The 26135-nt window shown below is 39.6% G+C and overlaps 2 protein-coding genes across 2 annotated transcripts in view; one reads left to right on the top strand and one right to left on the bottom strand.

Moving 5' to 3' along the window:
* The window catches only part of ESM1 (endothelial cell specific molecule 1), a 6956-nt gene extending 3813 nt beyond the window's left edge, over nucleotides 1–3143 (bottom strand). Inside the window, 3 exon segments of the mRNA XM_071730938.1 lie at nucleotides 2493–2516; nucleotides 2519–2747; nucleotides 2749–3143. Coding sequence (XP_071587039.1) covers nucleotides 2493–2516; nucleotides 2519–2747; nucleotides 2749–2817 — 322 coding nt within the window. The 5' untranslated portion in view covers nucleotides 2818–3143.
* A 9648-nt stretch (nucleotides 3144–12791) lies between these two features.
* On the top strand, nucleotides 12792–25457 carry GZMA (granzyme A). The gene is given in 7 exon segments (XM_071730731.1): nucleotides 12792–12894; nucleotides 14323–14383; nucleotides 23532–23563; nucleotides 23566–23590; nucleotides 23810–23864; nucleotides 24316–24416; nucleotides 25109–25457. Coding segments are annotated over 7 exon segments (666 nt in total). The 3' UTR covers nucleotides 25398–25457.
* The last annotated feature ends 678 nt before the right edge of the window (nucleotides 25458–26135 follow it).

Raw genomic sequence — 26135 nt, forward strand, 5'->3', positions numbered from 1 at the left:
TTGAGCCCAAGAGAAATTTGGATGTCCCAGGAGAAAGGTCTTGATGTTCAGGTTGTCCTTGCCAACTCAGAGTGTATCACAGGGTGAATTCCTCCAGCCTGGAGGACCTCACTGATACTGTAATGGTGATCTTCACAATACTCTTTCCCAAGCAAGGACACTTTGATCAGCTGTTTGTGAACATATAACATCAACAAAATCCTGCTGAAGCAAAACAGTTTTTGTGTGCAAAACCCTCTGTGAGGGACAAGCTGAAAGCACAGACAACATGGTACAACCCATTGCTGGTGCTCAGCCACTCAGCCCAGAATTTGCACTGTTGTGCAAACCAGTGCACAACAACATGGAAACAAGCTTGAGCCCAAAGCACATGGCTCCATGTGTAAGAGTACTGACATCGATGCTGCTCTTCAGATTTGGCAAAACCAAGATCTGAGTCAGTTTTGCTTTTAGAAGATTTTGTTCAGCAGGAGCCTTTGCCTAAATAAATTGCAAAAGGCTTCCAGTGATCTAGGGGATGCAAGAGCAGGTTTTTTTACCCATAAAAGATTTAAAGGGTACTTAGTTGTATAAGTGTAGTGCGGTGCAGAGCACTTCTCCTAGTCTCCCAGCATTCCTTAGTCTCTTCTGAACAACTATGATGTTGACACTGATAATGATATGATGCACTCTTATAATAGTAAAAGTACTCAAAAAATTGCTCTAAGACATATATTGTCTATGTTTCATCCATTTTTGAATAAAACATAGAAGAACAGAGGGTTCAGGTAATCTTCAACTTCAAAGCAACCAGTCATTGACAACCAGAAAGAATTTATCTGTGTTGTGTCTGAATTATTATGGATGTGGAAGTTATTAAAATGAGTGAGTGATCTGGTATCATAGCTATAAATGAATGTATTAAAATGATGTATAAATAATACCTTGTTGTTTATCAAGCCCCATACTTTGATAAAATTCACATACATAGAGGAAGAGTTTATACTATCGCTGATCTGAGATGGAAAAAAGAAAAAGAATTTGAAATAACATCTATACTTTCAGTGCAAATAAAGATATGGAGAATAAGAGCCCTAAATACAATTTCCAACCCTATTTGAAATCTAATGAGATTTCTCTAATGAGAAATTTTCCACTGACTTACTGGAAAAAAATTTTACTTTACATTTATACAGGACTTCCAAGATTCAGCTACAAGATTCAGATCCTGTGTCCCTCCATGTTTCTTTTTTCTCATTTGGAGTGTGTTACTACAAAGAAAATTCTACAAGAGCACATCAAAAGAACTATTAAAAGAATTATAGATGGTGTCTTTCACTGCAGTAGTTTTTAGTAAACTGAAGATCATCCAGCTACCTCAGTAAAATACTTTCCTTGTGGATGCACAAAATGTATGATCTTTATGTGTAAATTCTAGTCTTTAGAAATAACAGTAGTACTTTGGGTTTCACATTCAGACATTTACATTAATTTGTCTTAAATATCAATGTAAGTAAATGTGTGTTGTATGTGAGTCAGTTTGAATTGTTTTAGAAGCATCCGGTCTCATGTCACTACTTTAACTGAGGATGATAATACTCCTGATTTTAACTGCTCAAGTCATCTCCATTTTTTAAGAAGTTACTCACAGGCACACATGCCTCTATTACTGCAGAAAAACCCCTAAAACCCCCCCCCACCCCCCCAACACCCCCAACCCACCCACCCCCCACATCCTTTTATTTTAACAGAAGTTTCATCCTACTTCTCAGTAATCTAATGCTCCCTCTTCTTTTAAAGGTTCTCCTTTTTGCATGGGATGGGGATAGCTCTTAAATGAAAATAGCTTTGTAGTTTATGTCTAAATAAATCAGAATGCAACATACCTGGAATACACTGTGAGCAGGGGCTGCCTGCTCATCTTACAGTCAGCTCCTTTGCTATTCCCCATTCAGGCAGCAGGGTCTCTGTTTGCCTGCCCTAATCACACCCCTAATGTAGCTGAGCACCTCAAAAGCAGGAGTTACACACAACAATGTCCCCAGGGGCACTCAGGCAGTCCTGTGATCCTCCATTTCCCCAACTTCAGTGAGACAGCAGCACCCGAGGAATCTCGCCCCAGGGAAAGCCCCGCAAGGGCAGGGACCCTGTGACAAGGTTGAACTAACAGGATTTAAGACTTTGCAATTTATAGAAAGCCACCCACCGAATCAGTGGAAGAATCAGAACTAGCACCTGGGTTTCTCAAGTCCCAATCAAAAACCTCATCTCCAAGCACACCCCATTTGTATTTCCTCACACATGTCCCCAGATCTAAATAGTATTTTCAGATAAATAACCTTTCATGACTACATGTAACATTTTTTAATACCAGCAGATATGTTTCACCTTTTTCTTAGCTAAGGGTTGAGCTGGAAAAATCTCATTTTAGATCATTCAAGCAGGAGGCAAGCTCTACATGTAGGTTGCTGTCAAATTGCCACAGTGGGTGCATGCAGAGTGAATATTGTTACCTTTGCAGATACCAAATTCATCACAAAGTCATCCTCCTCAGTGTAAAACTGGCACTTCAGCCCAGGACCACACTTGACACCATCCATACCCGAGACTGTACGATAGCAAGTCTCCCCCAGAGCAGCTGCACACACCCTGCAGCAGCCACAGTCATCCAGCACTGTTCTCTTACAGCGCAGGGTACTTTTGCATGCGTTACTGTCACAGGGCTCGGGACAATCTACTGCATACTTCGCACTCCAAAGCAGTTCCAGCGTGCACGGGCATCAGGAGGAGTGTGAAAAACAAGAAGCCCTTCATGTCTTGCAGGGGTAAATGCTCCATCCCAAAGAGCAAGCTTTAATGCTCAGCTTGCTGGTGCCTTGTGCCGAAGGAAGCAGCCGACCAGAATCCAAAGTGCTAGCTGCACACATCAGCCTACGAGTTTATGAGCTTTATACAGTGTGTTGCCCACATGCTGCACCGTCGTCAGCTTCCTCAATCCGGCAGTGCTGCTCCTGCCAGCCTCCTCGTTTCAGTTTACGAAATCCAGGATGAAGGTTGGATTAGCACTCTGCTGCCATCCAGGAATTGAAAAGCCTGAGCTGATGTAATCTGTTATGTTTAGTTGGGTTGTTTTGCATGAGGACTAAAACTCACACACATCCGTCTCAAATGCTCAAGGACGACTGCCAACAGAAAAAAGAGAAAAAGAAGAAAAAAAAAGAAGTTTAAAAAAAAAAAAAAAGACCCACACAGAACCGAAAAGACAAAAAAAAAAAAAAAAAAAAAAAAAAAAAAAAAAAAAAAAAAAAAAACCACCAAAAAACCCACGAACAAAATCCAGCCCCAAGGAGGCTGCATACCTTCCTGCAGGACAGGGATTGCCCCTGACACTAGGCACACTGCTGACAGGAAAGCTCTGCCTCACTAGCATATTTCATGCAGCCAGAAGAAAATCACACTGAGTCATCTCACTCCAGAATGAAAAATCTTTAAAAGGATAAAACTTTGCCTTCCCCTTCAAGAGGACGTGGACAGTTGCTTTAAGGAACAAATTGAGATCATGCCATTTAACAGCCAAGTTCAGATGTTTCAGATGTTTCAATAGTTTTTTTCCTGCCAGCATCAACATGGAACTTTTTAATCAGCATTTATATGGAGATGAATTAAACACTTCTCTCAAAGATTACTGCTAGGACTAAAAACAGGTCAGACAGAAAACAGCATTTTCTAGGAAGTTCTGTGGGAAGCTTAGGATAGTGATTGATGAGCTGCCCTAACCTCATAACCAAAGGGGGAAATCCCCATCCATCACCAGCACTGTCTGCACAGACATAATGTGAATGCAGGATGAGGACCAATGATTTTCCTCCCCTATACACTGCTTCAATCCTGATCAAACTCTATGGTTATTCCTGATGTTGCTCTTCAATTAAACCAGAGTGAACAAAGAGAAAATAAGTCTCAGTTTCCCCTATCTCTCCTCATAGACTTCATTCACACTTCCAGAGACTTGACAAAAAACCTGCAACCAACCAAGAGCCCAGTGAAAAGATGATCCACCAGAGAGAGATGAAAATTTCTGCTCTAAAACAGAAGGAAGGAAGGAAGGAAGGAAGGAAGGAAGGAAGGAAGGAAGGAAGGAAGGAAGGAAGGAAGAGGAAGGAAGGAAGGAAGGAAGGAAGGAAGGAAGGAAGGAAGGAAGGAAGAAGGAAGGAAGGAAGGAAAGGAAGGAAGGAAGGAAGGAAAGGAAGGAAGGAAGGAAGGAAGGAAGGAAGGAAGGAAGGAAGGAAGGAAGGAAGGAAGGAAGAGAAGGAAGGAAGGAAGGAAGGAAGGAAGGAAAGGAAGGAAGGAAGGAAGGAAGGAAGGAAGGAAGGAAGGAAGGAAGGAAGGAAGGAAGGAAGGAAGGAAGGAAAGGAAGGAAGGAAGGAAGGAAGGAAGGAAGGAAGGAAGGAAGGAAGGAAGGAAGGAAGGAAGGAAGGAAGGAAGGAAGGAAGGAAGGAAGGAAGGAAGGAAGGAAGGAAGGAAGGAAGGAAGGAAGGAAGGAGGAAGGAAGGAAGGAAGGAAGGAAGGAAGGAAGGAAGGAATTTAAAATTAAAGCATTAGCAGATCTCGTAATCTGTCGAAGTGCTATTGGTAGCCATGAGGTGACAGCAAACAGCAGTGGTAGACTACTTTGTCTTCAAAAGCCAATGCAGCTATCCCCTGGGAAATGAAAGTTATACTCCACACATGGAAGTGATGGTTGTAGCTAAAAACTGAGGAAGAGGAAAAGTGCAAGGCTACATGAAAAAGATAAATTAGAAATGGATGTTCTACCCCTGATCTCATCACAGCAAAACCTATTTTAAAAAAAAGCAAACCAAAGAAAAAAACCACCAACCCCACATCTCCCTCATATTTTGCACTTCAGCAGAGAAATGTGAATCACAGCCCATTTCTACCAGCATCAACTAATACTGACATTAATTTACACAGCTAGGTCAGGCTGTAATCCATGGGGCTGAAGAGCCTTGGTAAATCCCACTGGGCAGCTCCTGAGTGGGAGATGGTAGCTATCTTCAGTCAGAAGTACCACAACTAAGGGCAGTAACCACGTCAGTCCTCTAGCCAAATCTGCTCACCAGGGTGAAATAACCCAAAGAAGTGGGTTGCATATCACATATGTGAGACTTCATAGGTCTGCATCAATAAAGAGGAGGAAGGCTCTCCCTGAAGTTCCTCCCTTAAGTCTCCCTTAAGTTAACTCACACCTGCCCTTAAATTCACACCTGCTTGCTTAATCAGAGCAGATAATAGAGTGTGCAGACTCATCCACACATGCACTTAGGTACTTATGCCTGTTAGTAAACACCAGCTGGCATAATTCTGTAAATGTATTTAGGAAATACTTGTATAAAACACCAAATTAACTCAAAGGGCTGCATTTTGCATTTGGGTTTCTCACAGGGAAAATGTCCTAGGGAGGTGATAAATAAACAAAATACACACAGATGTGGTGAGGAAAGGAAATCATAAAAGAAATCAGCACACTCCCCTAGCAATTAGCCAATATTGCTTGGAATAAGATGGAAACTGTATCCTGTATTTGGAGCTAGAAGCCAAAGTAAATTATTACAACTGATAAAAAAATACATGTAGTGGAAGAAAACTGTATGACCAGATAGAAGTCTGATGTATATATGAGTATCATGGAGACAATAATAATACTATGATTTCCCACACTGCCTATGGATTAAGTAGTGAAATAAATCCAATGACATACACATTGGCTTTAGTGTTTCTTTGCTGTTTTACCTGTTAAATCCATTAAGTCTTTCTTTCCAATGAAAAGCCCTGAACTAATCTCTTCCTTGAAAACTGTTCAATGGGAATTTATGAAGCTTTCCCAGATATCAACTGGAGAAAATCTGGCATCATTATTTAACTTGTGGTATAAATTTACTTTAAATGTCGATGATTTTCTGGATCATATCAGATCAGTCCTAGCTATTTTTTTTTCCAGATTTACTGTATAGATTGGCCCAGATAAGCTGGCCCGGGTGCCAGTTTACATCATAATTACATCACCATACATAATGTTTGGCATTCTTCTGAGAAGCATAAAAGGTTTCAAACCTTTGCTTCAACACTTTGTGGAGAACTGGGCAATCACTTTTTAGTATCAGTGAACTGTGTTTCCCTTTGAATAGTCTGAAGCAGAAATCTTCTAGTTATTTTGCAAGTAATGCTTTTCTCAAGAAGAAACAGCCTATGGGCATTATTGAGATTGCATTTATGTCCTATGAAAAGTTTGATCCCACCTGGTGAAGATCCCCCATGAAATTACATGCCTTGTGGCAGATGATTAATCTGTGCTGATAGATGGCAACAGCCTGTTAGCTAGACCAGCACTGTAAGGCTTTGCTCATTTCACTCTTTTGATAGTACCATTCATGTCAGTTCTTCTGAATTTGAGCATTCTGGCCACTGTCATTATTCAGTCTTTTGAACATGTAAAGTCAGGATATGCAGGAAGCATTAATACCTCTTTAGACATAGGAAAAGGTTTAATGCCTGACCCTTGTCGCTCATTTCCAAATGGCAGTCCCTAAACTAAAAATATGTTACCGTACATTCCTGAACCATCCAACCTTTTCCCAGGCTTCCTTTCAAAAAGCTGTAAGCACAATGCATTATGAGAAGTAAAGGTTCAAAGGGAAACACCGAAAGGAAGCTGAGCTGCAAAGTCCAAAATGAAAACCCAGAAATAGGAAGTAAAAGATAAGAATCAGGAAAATGAGATAGCGGCAAGGACTCCCCTTTGTGTGATTTCTTTTCTTGTATCTTTTCAATGGACTGCTAATTACTCTTTGTTTTGACTGTAACATGGCAACTGCAACTTCACTCTGGTAAAAATAGTTACTTTGGGGTATTTCCTATTAGCTGAAGGCAAGAGGTGTTTACATCCATTCTCTATGCAGACAAGGTGCTACACAGAGAACTGGGTAGGCTGGCTACCTCTGCAGAGACCTCATGACTGGCTATAGAAAGGGTATCTGCAGGGAGCCTCAAGAGCTACAGCAGTAGCTTCTTTGGAGAGTATCCATATACAGATACATGGCATGTTCAGACTGCCATCTGGAAGCCAAACTGACTGCACAAAATTCTGCTCTGAGCTCCCTCTGTCAGACCTATGGTCATGCAAATGATGCTGGGCACCTTTCCTCCAAGGGTTACAGTGAAGACCTGACTCTAAATGAAGGATCTATGCACTGTGTGATACCTGCACAGTCTGGCAGGTGGTCTCCCAGTTACTGCTATCATCTGTGTAAGAGAAATAACTGACTTTCTGCCAATTAATTAATTCATTTACTCAAATAATTTCGCAGTACTTGCAAAACATGTTCAAGAGACAAAAAACCATCAGGGAGTAGTGGAAAAACTCTACTACATGGCAACAGAGTTCAATTTTCTTTGAGGCAAGCAAGTTTGGGTTTGCCCAGTGCCATAAATATGCAGGGGAAAATGATGAAAAAATAGGTTGTGATTCTGTTATGCCAAAGTCTCTAAGTTTAACTGAATACTCACAGCCCAAACAAATGCTCTGCTTTCACACACACACATCCCCCACCTTATCAAGAGTCCTATCAGTAGCTGTTTCTTTTGCAAGACCTCTTCATCCTAGGAATCTAAATTACCTTGATTAAACTATGTGTCCACCTAGAATTTTTAAAAAAGCCTTTCCACCTAAGAAAATATCTCCACTATTTTTCATAATTACCAATTTTCAGACATTTCAGAAAAACAAGCAAAACCTACCCACTTCAGGAATTATATTCTAAAATTTTGTTTCTTTATCAGTAAAATAATACAAGATGTGAATTACTGTTATTTGCATGTTCTACTTAGCTGCTCAGCTCCATGTATTCTGCCTATATAGTACCTAATATTAATGCTGAGACAATGTGAAAGATATTTTGTCTCTCACTCTTTGACTTAATTAGCTGATGCAGGAATACACTCTTATTTCTCCATTGCCATGCAGCCTATATTCTCAGTAGTTCTATGCAGAACTAGAACAAAATATGTTAGACATATTTTATGTCTATATGTCACAACATTTTCATTGCATTTTAATCAGTTTTGTTGTGACATAAACAATAGCACCATACTAAATAAAATGTCAAATATTCTGAATTTCATCTTTCCTTACTTAATGTGAATGTTAATTTACTCTACAGTAAAATTACCCTGATAACTAAGCCCAATTCCCACTTGAGAAATGTTTGTTCTTGGTTCCTGTTCAGAATCAAAGAGTGCACTGCTTGGTATTTAAATCCTCCTTTGGTTTATGAATCCTAATGTAAAGTTTCAGAGTCAAATACTTCAGGATGTTGGAAAGTACACTTTTGCTTCAAACTCAAGCTGATTTTGACCTTTGGTCTTTAAGAAAAAAAAAGGTGACATATCTATAAACACTTATGGAAACAGAACCATAAACACTTATGGAAACAGAACCATATCCTAAGTATTACTGTGATTTCTGCTTTTCTATACTAAAACAAGTCTTTGGGTACATTGTTGGAATTAGGCAGTGTTATTGTCTTACAACATTTCTGCAAAAGTTTTATCTACACTTTATATATAGTTTAGATCTGATTAAGTAGCTATTTCCTGTAATGAATGACATAGCTATTAAAAGCTCAGCTCTTGTAGTCCAGGGGCTGCTACAAGAAAATCTCTTGTTATTTGTGTAAAATGTTGAGTTGCTTCATTTTGGGTTAGATGTCCTCATGAGCTAATATTTCCATGTATTTCTTGTAATATCGCCAGGATAATGACCTTTCCACTGGCAGAGATAAAAACTATTTGAATTAATACATTCAGATAAGCAAAATTATCAAATTTATGTCAATCATCATTCTTCTTCAAGAAATCTCTCTTCTTTTTCTTCAGAACGCTTTGAAGCATAAACACTTTCCAGAATAATTACGTGACAAAAAAATACCATAAGAGGACTTCAGCATCTCCTAGGTAATAACACTTCAGGGAAGAGACAGCCAAAGGCCAAAAAAAGTGACACCAATGGGAACTATTAAAGAATTTTCCATTGTTACACATATCTTATTTCCTTAGGATGAGTGTTGTTTTATCCAGGCTTTTCTCTTCCACATGTCTCTCCAGCTCACCCTTAGTCCTCATTATTCTGTTTTCTATCACTGCTGACATTTTCATCTCTTTATTTAAACGTCCTCTCTCTGAGATTTATATGTGGCTTCCTTCTTTTCAAGTCTACATATGCCATACATTAAACATACCCAGAAAAATAAGTGGAGCAAGACTGTGTCCCTTCAGCCCATTTTTATTGCTTTGTCTTGCTAAGTCCTTGCTAAGATGACATGAACAGTGGTTCATGTCATCTAACCAGTGTGAAGTCTTTTTGAGACATTGTCTTAACTGGTCTTCTTAAACAAAACTTCTGACAGTTCATCTGCAGTCATTTCCATGCTGTATGCTATTGGTATCTCCTTCAGTGAACAGGTTTGGATGCAAATTGAAGTAGTATCTTGGCTTCTATGAAAAGAGATACCAATGAAGGTCTTCTAGAATAATGCACTTGGAGGCATCCAGCACACGGCCATTTTTTTACTCAGGGCATCAACAGGATTTTTATGCATGCTTGTGCTTCCTACTTCCTTTGTTCTTTGCCTCATCAATCATATGGTTGCATTTTCAGGTACATATTTTTTTTTTTTTTTTCACTTAGGTTATATTGTGCGTGAACATATAAATTGTGGGCCCAGGATTTCATATGATACTTTCAATGCGTAATGAGAATCAAGAGGGAAGTCAGCTACAGATAGTTCATGACAGTAGGACACAGCACCCTAGCTCGTGGTACACGACATTAATCCTCATGCGTACCCCATGAGTCCAGTTGTGCCACAAACAGGCAATAGTATCTTTAGTTCTGGCTTTAGTGGCTTTCTGTTTCATAAATTTTTTTTTAAAAAAAAAGCATTGACAGTAAACAAATCCATCTGTTTCTACAAGCAACACAAAAGGATAGGTTTTTTTTTTTTGAATATTGCCAAAGTATAGTGAAACAAGGCAATCAGGTGTTGCTAATTACGAGGTGAGAGGTGTGAGCTTGTGTTAAGCCCACATGTGCCCAATTAGCAACACCTGATTGCCTTATTTCACTACATCTAAGTCCTGCTTGAAACAGAACTTCTCAAACGCTGGCTGTGCCAGTTGAAAGCCACCTGGAGATACCAGCAGTGTTAGGCCTGGCAGATGGATACTGCCCAGGTTGGCTAAGCTCAAACCAGACATCATGAAAAGAGAAAAGCCCAACCCAACACAGCTTGTGGAATAACAGTCCCCTCTGGAAAACACTGTTCAGAATAAGAATATCAAAACTAGTATACATTACTCTGACCCTGACTTCAGTAATGGGGTGCAAGACAAAAGAGGAGGGAAAGATTCCTGGAAGAGAAACTCTTTTAAATATCACAATAGAACTGAATCTATTTCTTGCACTATCTTGTCATCAGCTGTGCTCTTACCTTGTGCAGATACTCTCAGTATTTCTGCATAATGAGGCTGAGACCACTCGATAAGATCAACACCATTGCTTGTAAGACAGAGAATGCAAATTGACTTGGTTTAATAATTCAGTGCTCTGATGTACAGTCCCTGCCAAATCTCATCTAGCTGTTAAACCAGCTTCCTGGATGATTGCTGCTGCAGCCAAGTCTCATTTCACAGCTCCACAAGCTAGCAGGACAGCAAGTTAATTCTAAACCATCAGTTTCCACTCCTGGAAGAGCACAAACACCACTGCCCTCCTGCTACAGATCTGATAACTTCTGGAGTTGGTGTTCCTTGAATCATGAGCACCACAGCTACTCATAGGACACGTTTCAGCACACTCATGTTCTTGCATACTTTTATTTTAGTATAGAGGCATCCCCAAGAAAACCTGCAGTTACAACTCATTCTCTGAAATACTGCACAACAATATGAGCAAGTATATCCTTTGTCTCCATCTGTGTGACACCTTCCATACTGCAAATATAGTTGCTGCCTCTTCATTATCTTTTCATTATGATGTGTGTTGTGTGTAGTAGGAACTCACTGAAGAGATCTAGCTGGACCACCTTAGAAGATGAGGACTATCATGATCCTCAGTGAAATGAAGCAGTTCAAGCTTCTCAACAGTACTCTGTCAGCATGCATGAAGCCTCAGTTCAGAGACAAATTGAGTGCCCAGTATTGCCATTTGTTACTTGACTCTATTAACACCAGAGCTAGGACAAGACTGTGGCACTTGGCACAGGATCTGTACACCTCAGAGTTTAATGAGTGAAAGCCACATCACTGCCAGAGTGGTCCATTGCCATTTGAAATGCCAGGGGGGTTTGCAACCATGCTAGTTCAGAGGTCCCCCTCTTATCATGTACCTGCTTTTATCTGGTACCAAAGGGGCTGAAAGGATGTGTCATATGGCTTTTGATCATAACAACTTGAAATAGGGATATTCCAAGAAACATGGACACTACATCCTGATAGGTAACATCTTCTACATGATTTCAAGATAACCCAGACCAACAACTATGTGTCTTTATTCTTTTAAATGTAAGTGGTTAATTAAATACTCCTGACCAGGATTTTTTTATGATAGCAGTGTTTAAGAGTGATTAAGGTAATCTATTTATCTCATTTATTGATGTTGTCACTGTTTTAATAATTGCTTATCTTAATCTTCTATGTAGATCAATCAAGGTCTGATATTTTATCAAAATAAAACTTTTGTGAGAGTGTGTTAATAGGTACATAAGATGAACCTATGACACTTCATTGTTTATGCATTTAATCTAATCTGTGCCTTTCATCACAATAAGGGCTTTTTCCTCATCTTGCTGTGGTTTCCTCTTTGCCTTGACAAGGATGTGGAACTTGATACAGCTTTTAGACCTGATGATTTTTTGTACAATTAGTGGCTGACTTTCAGTATACTTTTCACAGCTGATTTCAACGGCTTTGAAGCAATCTGGGCCACCTTGAAATGAATTGCAGTTAAATTTAATCTACTTGCAATCTGCTAGAGGTTGATTATTAAATATTATTTGTCAATCCAAAAAGAGCTTCATCCCTTGATTTTTGGGGTTATAAACATTTTGAGATGGAGGTCTTTGAACCATCTGCCAGAACATTAATGAGATGAGGATAAGTTTTGGAAACTAGTAAATCATAATTAAAAGATTTAACAGATGTATCAAAATATCTTGCTGCAATCTGTCTGGCTGAGGTGAACTCACCTATTCAGATGTCAGAGTTTATCTTCACTTCTCTTTTGCAAGTATCCAACAAAATAATCTTGAGAAACTGATGGTTTTCTTTTTTTTTATTCTCCGTTCTAAATAATTGTTCCTGGTGCCAGACTGAAATGCCTATAAGGCAGGTTACTTATACAGCTCACTAAATGGCAAGTAGTTCTGTAGTCAGAAGATAAAACAAAGACTTGACAAGGAGCTGTGGAAGAAATCCATGCTCCAAGCATACCACTGCACTTGCAGGAACAACAGTTACTGTCAATCAATAATGTAACTTTTGGTACTGATAACTAGAATTTTGTTTAAAAAACAACCACTGAACATGCAGTGCATTAGATGTACAGCCCAAACAAGTACAAAACATCAACATCAAAGGCAGAAGGAATGCCAGGACTAAAGCTACCGATCTGGCATCTCCACATGCGTGAATGTGAGTTGCCATCCCCCTCTACTGGATCGAGCCGCACGGCAGCACCATGAGCTCCCCATCGCGCCATGCATCCCATCACCCCCATACATCACATCTCTCTGCACGCCTGGTCATCTGCCAGCTCTCTGCACGGCCTGGGCAGCCTCAGGGGCTGCTCTCTATCCCCAGGTATGACTCTGGGACAGGCAACGAGCAAGCCAGACTTCCTCAGCAAATAATCTTTAAGAAATACCTCTTACTTGGAAAAGTGCAGTGAAAACAGAAACAGATGCAAATAGCTGACAGAAGAGTCAACCCAGCTGAGACCAAGCTGCCAAGTGCAAGATTAGACAGGAGCTCATTAGAGCAGTATTCCAGAGGCAGGACTCTTTTAATCCACTCAGAAACGTCCAGTAAAGATAAAAACAGTGTAGGAGAGCTGGTTTGGTACAAGAACACAGCATTTGCAAACTGGGAAGTAATGTACATGGGAACACCTCACAGGAACCTAGACATTAGTATTGAGATGTGATAGTTTGAAAGAGACAAGACTATATTTCTCTTACTGAACGTGGAATTACTGAAAGTGGAATTAAAAATGCTGTGCTGGAAACAACTGGAATCTATAAGAAACTCTGCCACAAGCTGATGAATACAAGCTCCTTTCAGTCTAGTAAGAATTCCAGTCTAGTAAGAATTTCTAGCTTAATTTTGACATGTTTTGTGGGTGTCTGTTACTGTAAAACTGTCATGTACCTACAGCAACTCTCTATGGCTTTCCTGTTCTCAGCTCAGTTCTGAGAATCAGCCCCTCAGTGATTTCATCAGTGAGTGACACAGGAGGTCATCTTGTTTTGCCAACACTTAGCTTTCCCTTTGCCTACCCCAGGCTGAAGAAATAGTCATCCTTCCAATGTATGCTTTCACAGACGCTAGTAAAATACAAAATTGTGAGGCATTTTGTAGACTGATCCAGACTGCCCCTCACCCCGTAGGGCAGATGAGCACCTACTCTCTTACTACACAAGGACTCTGGTTCTAGCTGTGTCTTCCCTCATGTTGTCTGCAGAAGGAATGAAGGGTCTGCTTGTCTCAGAGTGGACAGAAAATGAGGCTCCTGCACCTCCCTGGGGGTAGGCCAGGGCAAGACTGGAACATTGGCCTGTGGGAGGGACTGCTCAGTATACCTGCCTGGTATACTGGCAGTAATGACCTTCAACCTATAAAAGATAGGTGGAAGGTAGTTTTTCCACAATTGGAACTGGGGTTAACCTGCTGGGCTACAGTTTCCAGACTTTTTCAGTCATTGTTTCCCACCAGTGACTGAGAAACAGCAGTATTAACATGAGTAGATCTAGTGAAATCTTTCCCTCAGAGATGTTAAACACCAATTTGTTGTTACTAGCTATTAGAGGGGTGGGAAAAGACTCCAGTGGGATGGGCAGAATGTTATCCTTGCTGACATTTACCTTACAAAGGTAAGAGGTACTAATCTGTATTTGAAGAACCCTCTGACTATAGGCTGAAAAGTAGTAACAGTGATGCATTACTCCTTCCATTTTTATATTGCTTCCCTGTTTTTTCCGGCATTTTTCCCAGTTTCTGCCTGTGTTCCAGGCTTAAGCCAGCTCTCACCGGCACCTCTGAAGACCTTCAGAGAGAATTGGATCGAGCCCATGTACACCACATTTTTACTGCACCACGGCTGACTACCAACCCAACTTTGCAGTGCCCATTTGCTCCTTTACCTGCATATCATTTATGAGACAGGGATTACTCTGCTCCACACAGTGACACAGCTGATGGCCAATAAACAAGAACAGTATGGTGGTGTATTGGAGTTTTTTATTCACGCCTCTGCAGCATCCTAAAGTTTACAGTATTTGGTACATAATAATGAAATAACCAGAGAAGCAGAGAAACTCTGCAGATGGTCATTTCTAAACTGTATGCAAGAAAAGTCCTCAAGAATATCTGGAAGACAAGGGAATCCACCACACTAACCACAGCCTTTTTCAGAAACACAGCAGGTTCTTGTGTTAGTAGAAGTCTGTTGAAATCCCTAGCAAAATACCTGATTATTTTGACAGGTGTTAGATAGGCACTGTGTTAGAGGGTTATAATTAATTCTATTAGAATCAGTATTTATACTGTTTTCAACAGAACATTCACTCACAGCATGGTATCATGAACCAAGCTGTGAGAGGAGATGCTTTTGTTAATTTGATGACTAAAAACCCCAAAACAAACAAATAAACAAAAATAACCTGTGAAAATAATGTATAAAAATAAAGACAATGTTTTTTCTTTCTCCCATAATGGATAATTAGCTGAGAAAATTTTTATCAGTTTAGCATTTTTTAATACTTCAATTCTTTGAAAATTAATTTAGTTAAACAGCTATCTATTTAGTAGATATGAACTGAAGTATTTGGACTTGAGTCACATCTCAGGAAAAGATTTGAACACTTAAATCTTTTGCTCTGTGTTTTTCTTTTTTGGCAGACATCTTCATTCCCTATCAATCTGAAATTTAAGTTTTCTGTAAGTACATATTTAAAAGTGTTTCCACACCCCAGGTACAATTAATATGGTGAACTTTCCCATCATGTGAAGAAGCAGAACAGAGAAAACACAAATTGCATTACTGAAGAGGCATTTTCTTGCTAGAGATGAGGAAATATACTGTGTGTACAATGGGAAATATTTCAGACTGTTCTGATAAAGCTGGGGTGGTGTTAGTAAAGCTGTAAAGCTGGGAGGTACTTTCTAAAGGTGTCACAGTGTTTTCAAATATGTAAGGGGTGAGTGTCAGGGAGATGGAGTTAGGCTTTTCTCAGTGGTGACCAGTGATAGGACAAGGGATAATGGGTGTAAATTGGAGCATAGGAGGTTCAAGTTGAATATCCGGAAAAATTTTTTTACTGTAAGGGTGACAGAGCCCTGGAACAGGCTGCCCAGGGGGGTTGTGGAGTCTCCTTCACTGGAGACATTCAAAACCTGCCTGGACACGTTCCTAGGCGATGTACTCTAGGGGGCCCTGCTCTGGCAGGGGGGGTTGGACTAGATGATCTTTCGAGGTCCCTTCCAACCCCTAGGATTCTATGATTCTATGGTTCTATTGCAAAACAGCTTTTATTTAAATTGCCTTCCCTGTCTCACGGATCTCTTGGAAGGGAAATGTTTTTTTTTATCTAGTCAACATATTTTCCAGTCAGTCGTGTATAAGTTCCAGGCTTGCTGCTTCTTCCACATCCTTTTCCAGGAAAAACAATCCCACTGTATCGACCAGCAAAGGTTAATGGCCAGCCTGAATCTCCCTAAAACACAAAGTAGAAGTAACTACCAGTGCTCATTCGTTGTTCTCCAGAAAAGCACACAGTGCCACCTGCAGTGCATAAGCATCTTTGGCAGTACTGCTTCTCATCTGTTCCAAGTCACTGAATGGATCTGTTGGCTTACACCAAGTCATGGGTGTTGGGGGGGTTATGAGGAGAGATTGCTTTTAAAGCCTGAGGGAGTCTTTGATGTAAATGTTGTAGGTCAGTACAGTGCTATCATAATTCTATTTCAAAGGTTTTTTTTTAACCATCAGTATAAATTTATTCTCACTTCCTTAGCAATTGGCCCTTCTGGACTTGGCACAGAAGATTTTAAAAGCAAAATCCAAACAGCATTTTTGAGTGTACCACTAATGCTGTACTATTCATACCCTGACATCTGGGAAAGGTCAGATGATTCAGACCCTGAAAATCCTTCTTTTTCTCCAATAATACCAAGTGATCATAAAGGACAGAACCTTAGTTAAAGAAATTAACCTCAAATTAACTGAGATTTGTAAACAATTCTGCCTTCATACAGCTTAACAAGGCACTCCAATTAATCAAAAGCTTATCCAAAAAAATCCTTACAGTTTATTTTCATTAGTGCTGGTGAAAATTTCTAAATAGTTTATCCGAAGTCACTCAGTACTCCATTAGAGCAGAACTGTAGAGACAGGAGGTCTCTACAGAGTCTCAGTCTCTACATGAGCCCTGCTCACCTCCTGCTCCTGTGTCATATTGAGACAAAGAATTTTATGGTAGCCATGTCATTCTGCAAGAGTTGTAATCGTCAGCTCAAGAAATAATACTTCCTCACTACCCATTTTGATATTCTGTTTGCTGATAACACTGTACTCCTGATACTGTGTCATCACTGGGCTGGTGGCCACGGGAGAAGCCACTTAAATGAACTTGTCTCCCTGCAATGAAGCATATGTAGAATGCTCACTAACATCTGGGGAAAGAGCTTCTCATATTGGGACAGTGTTAGGTTAGTGGGGGCACCAGTGTCTGTAAATGCTCCAGGTAGTTCCAGAAAGGGTCATTACTAGTTGCCTCCCTATGATATTGTCATATCAAACTGCCCTCTAATATTTACTGTCTAAATACTAGAAACCATATTCAAGTCATCTGTTAATTTTCCATATATTTCTTTCTAACAATTATTTCAGGAGGTTGGTAACATTCATAATACACTGTATCTAGCCAATTATTTTAAATATACATAATGATCTTTCACATAAACTAATTCTTCATTATCAGAAGTGTAACACTGAAACACTCCTTAAATAAAGGTCCATCCAAGAGTTCTTTGGCATCATACTGAAGTTATAATGCTTCTAAAGGTATTTACAGGTCTTATCTTTCTCAGGGACTTTGGATTAGCATGGAAACTGCTGGTACCAGGAATGCAGTCCTCCAGAATCATTTGATCATCTGCAGGTTTCCTGCATAGACACTACCCTCCCTCTACTCAGAATACTCATGGCTGCCTCTCTGTCAGCCTTGGTGCTGGATTAACAGAGTTTTCAGGGCAGGGACATGTGAGGCATGAGCCAGGCTGAAAAGGAGCTGGTACACAGGAAATTCTTACAGCCCTGCCCCACAGTTGCATCTAGCATAATGGTGATGATGATGTTTGTGAGGACACCTTCCCATGCTTCATTCTGCAGTGTCCTGAGTCTTCTTTGGTGTGTGACCATTCTGTGCTCCTAAAGCTGAATTAATCTATGTCCTGTATTATTCATACCTTTACTCCATGTTGTTACCTCAAATAATTATCAATAAGTTTCATTCCTGTTGCTTCATGCAGCAGAAGGTACCCCTCTGAGATACTGCTGTGATCCAGACTCCACTGAATACATCACTTCAGTACTGCCTTTGAAAAATTACTAAAAATATGTTTTAGGGTTTTGGAGGGGTTGACATAGTGAGTGGGTTAAAGGGAGTTTTAGAGCACACAATGGGCTTGAAATTTAATCCCTGCTCACAGTGCCAGTGACCCTGTAACCTTACCTACATTAGGGCAACCAAAAGCAGGGTGTTCTGAAATATTGTTAAGCTTCCTAAACAGTATACTCTTTGATATCAAAGAATAGCCAAAACAATTATCAGCAATATTCCTTTTATAATAATACAAAATCAATTAACACAAAACCTTGAGGATCATTATATCATTTTCCTTGGAAGAATTAATAAACTGAGGACTAGGAAAATAGCCCATAAACTCAAATATCTGCTGTTCTTTTTCAGCTATGGATGGCTGATGGGCTCCAAGAACAACTCTAATGTTTGCTTCATTGAATCTGTAATTTAAAGAAAGTACATGGAGAGAAGGTCACTACTGAAACTGAGCAACATCTCCAAAGATAATCAGAAGACATACAACACAATAGTTACAACTTAATTTTACACTGACATGAATAAAACATAAAGATACTATTCATTCCAATGTTTTGACATGTGCTTGTATTTTTCCCTGCAAAATAAAATTTCTTTACTGTAAACCAAGTTTTGTGAAATAATGGTGTGATAACAGACCATCATAGATTTCCAGGGTTCAGAATTAATTTTGCTTAAAAGCCTATTGGCCTTTTAACAAGACTACCAGGCACAAGGACTTCTGGTGATGCTGTCTTTCATAAATCTTCTAACGTTCTCCTTTGGACTTATGACCTAACCTGGCAAAGGACTGAAATACATCCGATTATCGGCATGCAGGTTGTCTTGCTGACATCCGTTGGATGTCATTATATGCATCAACACTCAATAATCATTCTAATGCATATTATGCATATAGGTAAGTGCTCTGATAAAGCAGACATCTTTAATGTTAATAATAGTTTTGTCCTTAAACTCACTAGTACAGGATCCAGCCCTTTAAAGAAGAAAGGGTGTTGCCTAACTCGACACACACCTATTGTGAATATTAAAAAAGAATACTGCCAAAACCCAAAGTTGTATGTCCAGTTTCTACTAGTAAACAGTAAGAGTTAAGCAATTCATAAATGTCCGTCTTCTCCAAGCTCTCTGAGTATCATCAGAAATTTATTTGAGTTTGTCTTTCTTCATTTTGTCCTGTTAAACTTCATGCAGCCCAGTAAGATGACACTGCCAAAATACATACTGCTGGATTCCTGTGCTTCATCTTTAGAAGACAATCTCACTACACACAGGACAACTTACTCAAGCCAGAACAAAGGCTTTACCAACAACAAAAAAAAGTTATTTTCTTCATTCCAAATGCATGTCTCACTGTAAGATATAAAACATATAAAGACATCTCTGTTTCAACGCATAAATAATGAACTGCGTCTTTTGTAAACACAGTCTGTATCTTGTAACATTGGCAGGATCTGATTAATGAGGGTAATTGTACACAATGCAGATCAGTAGACTATGAAACACCCTAAAACAGCATGACACATTCTAAGATCAGTTTAGTTACTGTAGCGTTTAACAAATCTTAATGATGACACATGATGTGTCCTCCAACAATGTCCATGCATCCACCTGAAATGCAACAGGAGTGCAATTACATTAGGTGTTATGCAGAAGTAGTGGGAATATGGATATTTCTATCTGTAAGAACTTACATCTCTGGGGTAGGATTAGAGAGATCAGAGACAGGACAGCTAACAGGTGGCTTGCCATAGTTGCTGCTATTTACTGTCAAGAACACTGTACATTATAATGCAGTCTTTTCTATTTCAAAGTCCCCTACATGAAATTGTGGTTGAAGCGTTTTATGAATACCTCCCTCTCTTGAAGTCTTTACATCACTAATATTGTATTGTAACTGCAACTTGCTCTCTTTAGTTTTTTCTTCAGGTTTCTATAAAACTTGCCTGTTTCTTGTATTAATACTAACAGGTCCAAATCTCCCAGACATTTCAGCAGCCCTTCACCATGAGTATTATATTGAAAAACAAGCACATAAGACAATAACTGAGAATGGCATGGGATGAAACTATAGTGAAACCTAGGTGTCTCTGGGAATTCAATGTCCAATTCAGTGTTTAAAGAAAAAAAAAAAAAAAAAAGTCTCTGAGATTTCTAAGAAGAATGGAACATCTCTGGCCATCTTCAAGCAGAGGAACAAGTACAAAGGCTACCAGAAGAGGCAACACAGAACACCAGTGAGAGGGAAAACCAAAGGTATGCAGAGTACAGAATTAATTCCCAAATAGTGGACCAAGATACAGCAACATCCTCTGTAGAATATTACTGCTCAGAAACATTTGTGACTGAAAGACTGAAATTGTTGCAGGAACCGAACGTCGTGGAGAGCTGGAGCTCAGTACCGGAACCGGAGACAGGAGCTATTGGTGATCTTGGTTAGCAGAGAGGACTAACTGCGACCAGCCTAGCTCCGATCCTGCTCAGGAATGAGCCGCCTGGCTACACCCAGCCTCACCTTTTATTGGCTCTAGGTCTCGGGCATGCTCAGTGGGCCCAGCCCTAACTGGGCACAGGTGAGACTGAGCACCGGCCTGGCTCATTTTCTGGGCAGGTCCTGGCACCTGTTTCCTACATGAAACAGTGTGTTTGATATTCCAAATAATTTAATATTGATAGAAGCTGTTTCTATATACTATTTGCACGTATATTTGGAAGTGAGGAACTGTGCCTTTATAAAGCTCTAATAAGCTTTACTCACTTTTCAAGACTCAATTCTGCTGCCTAAAACTGGGCATTTAGTGACATTTGAGATACCCTGGGTTTCCCAGACATGAGTACAGGCTGACAAATCTGAAATAGCATCTACAGAAGACCCATGGCCTTCTGCACCAGGAGACAGATGCAAGAAACTTTATGACACTTACATGGTATTACACGCTTAGCTCTAGGCCACTAAACCACACTCTATGCAGATGCTGATCCAGTTCAAAGCTAATAAGGTAGTATCACAAGCTGAAAGGGGCAATCCAAGAGATTCCTTGGTCTTGATGGGCTCCTGAAGAGAACAGATAACTCACTAATGAGAAAAGGGGAAGGGGCTGAGATTAATCTCTGACCCAGAGGCCACCTGGGGTGCCTGAAATGGAACTGTATCTAGCCTAAATTCATGTGAGCTGAGTCTCACTGTGTAATTGGATGCTTAGTGGCTTGCAAGGTTTCTCCCCAGTACTGGTATTAGCTCTCTGCAAATGAGAAGACACAAATAGAGGCAGATCTTGGCCTCACACCACAAGAGAGGATGCAATTTCTCCCTAACGCTTCTGTTGTGAACTACATTGCTGGTGAGGTTCCTTTTACCTTTGTCACAGTTACAAATGTCAACTATCCCTAAGAGGAAAAACAAAACCCACATCCTTTTCAGATAAATATATATATATAAACATGTATATATATATATATATATTAAAAACAGTGAATAAGGGGGAACACCAGCCAGAAATCATGGCAGCTTTTGACTTTGTCCAGCTCTGTGGCTGTCATTCTCCTGGTAATTCATGGAGGTAAATGCCCAGTTTAACCCTTTTGTAGGTAAATGCTGACATACACACTCTCTGTTAAGCAAACATGTATTAATGTAAAGGAATTAGTGACAATCATTATTTGAATTGTTATTAGGTCTTTTCCACTGTCCACATGTGTTTGATCTTTTGTACAAGCATAACAATTTCTGAGGGGTAGCATTAATTAAAGCTGCACAGAGGACAGGATATTTGGAGGAGTTCAGAGGAGTTAACATAGCAATTATCTGACATTTCTTCTCAGTGGCATAGGCATAAATTAATACCTCAATTTTCTGTTTTTCATGTAATGTGAGTCACACTATAAAGTCCAGTTCCCAGGTGCCAGCAGAAGCCATATATTGTACATTTATTGTGCGTCACACTTGAGGTTGTTACTCACAATGAAAGCTAAGAAAGTAACCAATGAACTTCGGAAAAAGAAATCTGTACAAAACCAACAATAGTCAAAGCTCATTCCACTAGTCGAATTTGGGTCCCACTGAAATATACAGAAGTAGTATTGATGAGCAATTTTTAAGGTCTACCCTGAAGACCAGAATTGTGACATATGTACAGTCTTGTGTGTTTTGTATACTTTGTAATTAAATTTACTGCTTTTTCTAAGACTTTCAGTGTCTTACAGGATTTTATTAGCCCAGCTGAGTGTATTCTGGCTTACTTTAATTTTCAGGTTTGTGTGTGGATACCATTGGAGGAGATGAAGCTGTTGCGGCGAGCCTTCTCTCGGGGGCACAGCTCTTCTCAGGAGCTCTCTTGCCGTCCCTCTCCTCAGGCATCTTCCTCTCTTCTGACTGACTCTGCTTCTGGGAGCATGCCTTTTATCTTGCCCTTCGGCCCCGCCCATGTCCGGCTGAGGCAGGCCCTAATTAGTGGGCACACCTGGGCTTAAGCTCCCAGTTCATTATTGGTGACACCTGAGGACCTGTGGTTCTCTCTACATGAAGCGGCACCACACTCAAGACTATTTTGGCTAATCAGTGTAGCAAATGGAAAATGTATTTGTGGAGGAGCTTTTATCAAGGAAAATTGGGTGTTGACAGCTGCCCACTGTAATGTGTTCTTGTTCTGATTCAGTGACTCTTCTTAGTGAGCATCTGGTGTCTCTGTTCAAGAAGGAAAGTTAATATCTGTGGTGGTTTTGTGCATTTAGCACAACCATGATCATGTTCTGATTACTGTCTCTTATAATTTATATACAAAAATGTTCTTCAATGAATTAAAAGCAATATAGCAAGGTATATTGTTCTTCACTGTTTCTGAAGCGATATAGCACAAGCTTCTAACTGCATATTAGCACAGAATAGGAACACTGAGGTGGTGAATCTGGGGGAAAGGTTTATCCCTGTGAACTAGTGCACTCAGCCAAAGGACTGTACAGTCTAAATAGCTACTCAAAAAACAGAAACAAATTCTTAGCATTTTATTCTGGAAAAGATATACAGTTCACCACAGACAGAGAGAGCATGCAAGTTACACAACAGTAAAAATCCTCCAGACAGATAACAGCAGTGAGCAAACTCTCTTCTTTCTCTCTGACACAAGACACTGTCTGGTCCCATGGAGTCCCTCAAAGATGCAAGATGTGGCGTTTAAATGACACGTCCCACCCCTTGCCTTTGAGGGGAGGACTGGAGCTGCTCCTGAGTCACACAGGTTCTGTCAATGGGCTGCCCCAGGCCACTGAATCACTGGATTCTGCAGGCATCACAGAAATGTGTCCATCATTTCTGTCCCCATTCACACAGGGAGGTCTATGGGACCCACTACAAAGACAGCATAGGACCCAAAAGCAGTCATATTAGCATAAGGTAAAGTGTGTTTGCAAATGAGATCACTTTAAGGAGAAAGTCCAACAAACAACTAAGGTAATGGTGATCAGTGAGGAGCCATACAGCTCTTACTGGCTGAAAAAAAAGCAACCACTTCCTCAGGGCTGTGTTTGCTGCAGCAAGTTGCAAATGAGGGCCAACCTACACCTCTGCTCAAAGAATCCGACTAATCCTGTTGTCTCTCTTTTCAGGAATGGAGGCAAAGTTATTCTTGGTTCTTATTCACCAGAGTAAAAGAAAAACAAAAACAGTTTCTTAAGATTAGAAAACGAATTCGTTACCCATGATACTGTTCAGATTGTAAGGAACACAACCTCAGGCTGCTGCAGATACAGACTTACACATCTCTTATGAAATATGTATCTCCTATGATGTCACAGTTTCCTCCTTCTTGTGAGAGAGATAACTCAAGGGAATTTCTGGTGACTTTTTTTCTGGGATGATATACTGTGGTCTGCTAATCCAGCAGACTACACAGAATTTGGAAGGCACTAAGAGCTAAGGCAATCAACAATTCCTACAATGTATGCCAATGCTAGAAGCAGAAAACATCTGGAACTTATTTCAAATTCTGGCTTTTCAGTAAAAGAATAAAGAAGTGCATTTCACACATAGAAATAATTTGGTTTAAAACCAAATCAGACAGAACTAATGTTCTGTCTGAAAAATAGTTCTGACTTCTCTGATCTGCAATTTTGTCAGCTTCAATGATTACTGTTACTTTGTCCTCCTAATGGTCCCAAGGCCAGAGAAGTAAAATAGGTTATTTTTTAGAGCTAATATTTCAGCAGAAGATAAATGGGTTTTTCTCCATTCTTACATTGATTACATAATTCCTGTTACAATGAACTGAGGAATCCCAAAAAGGAGTAGCAGTAATCTCCCGCGTCCATAATGGAAAAGATGCAACAATTAACATGCAGGGGTCTCTGTTAGATGCTGTTCTCTAATAACTACTTTCCATTTCTTCTACAGCTTCAGAAAAGAGCAAGACTTAATAAAGCTGTGCAGCTCATTCCCCTGCCTACTTCAGAGGATGATCCCAAACCAGGAACAACTTGCAAAGTAGCAGGATGGGGATAAACACATAATCTTCTGAAAAAATCTCCTGATACCTTGAGGGAGGTCAATATCACTGTCATTAGTAGACAAGAACCATTATAAAAAAACAACCCTGTTATAACAAACAACATGATATGTGCAGAGGCTAAGAAGGGAGAAAAGGACTCATGTTTTGTAAGAATATTTACTGTTTATATCCACACAGATTATAGGAAAACCAAAATCTTTTACGCATTTATAATTTCTGCCTCTCAAGTTCAACGACAAACTAGTTAATTAAAAATTAATTAGTTTGGTTTTTTAAGATTTAAAGCAAAACTTCTGATTTACAAATTCACCTTCACAGACTTTGGATATTGCAGTCCTACCCAGGCACAGCAGATAGCTATTCTCCAGTAAAATTATTTCAATAGAAAAATCTCCACAAAATAGCTTATGAGCCCATTCTCAAACATCTAATTTCAGTATGGCAGTGGGCTTTGAAACAGGTTTTGCTGATAAAAAGCATTTTTACTGGGCCCCAAGTCAAATGCATATCTGTATAAGAAATAACATTTTAAAAGATTTAAATGTTGACTTAACAAAGTTACAAAAAAGGCACCAATTTCTATAGACTTCCTACTTTTCAATAGGAAGGTTTCCAGCTTTTTCTTTCCATATTCAAAAATCCTTTTTTTTTTTTTCTAATGAAAATCTAAACTTACAGGGAGGAAAAAAAAAAAAAGAAGCACTGTCTGTATTTTTATTTTCTATATTCCATGCAACTGCTGACAATTATCGTTAAAAGAAGCATTTTTTTAGTTTTTGTGAATGACAATTTTTTTCCTTCTTTTCACGGGGATTCTGATGGACCTTTAAGATGCAATAATCTAATGAGAGGCATCTCTTCTTTTGGGAAGAAAAACAAATGTGGTACTGTCAATGGCCCTGGCATTTACACCCAACTCACAAAGCAGTACCTTCAATGGATAAAGAAAACCACAGGGGGAGCTTAATAATTTTTGACCAAATTATTTCCTGCCTTGCACTTGTGTAACAATATCTAGTTTTGAAATATGCTTAATATTAAAAAAAAAAAATAATAATATAAAAAAAAAATAGATTAATTTTACTGGTGAAAGAGGTATTCCCATGCTGAATTTTAGCAACTTGATATCCTTATAAATGAAAACACATGTCTGTTTTCAGGGCAGATGTGATCTTAACGGGGTCAGAACACAGTGCTCTGCAACAACAGCAAGATGATACTGGCAGCTATGGAGTCATTTGGCAGCTATTTGTGACTCAGACTTCCACCACTCTTGCACTGCACATTTGGACTGAGCTTTACATGGATGAGTCTTTCAGACCAAGAATCTAATCCAGCTCTTTGTTCCCTTACTGCATACTCAGAACACACTGCACTCTTCTGTCTCTGGCCTTCTGCAAATAACCCTTAAAGTTAGTAACGTGGGAGGTGAAACTCCAGGCACCCGAAAAACTTGGTTGTTTCTCAGCAGCAGAGATCCTCATTTCAGAAGTGTAAAGAACTGCTAAGCTTCCAAAAGTTCAGTTTCAGCAACTGTATTTGATTGTGGGACATAGTCATGAATTTTCTGTCTGTTCTTTATTTGAAATGTCTAGATTTCATTCCTTTATGTACTTTGTATTTAATTAAAAATTAGCAATAACAATCTACTGCCTGCAGCTGTCAATTTGGAAGTCCTGTCTGCTGCAGTACATTGTGTGAACAT

The sequence above is a fragment of the Heliangelus exortis genome, chromosome Z (assembly GCF_036169615.1).
Source record: "Heliangelus exortis chromosome Z, bHelExo1.hap1, whole genome shotgun sequence".
Lineage (NCBI taxonomy): Eukaryota > Metazoa > Chordata > Aves > Apodiformes > Trochilidae > Heliangelus > Heliangelus exortis.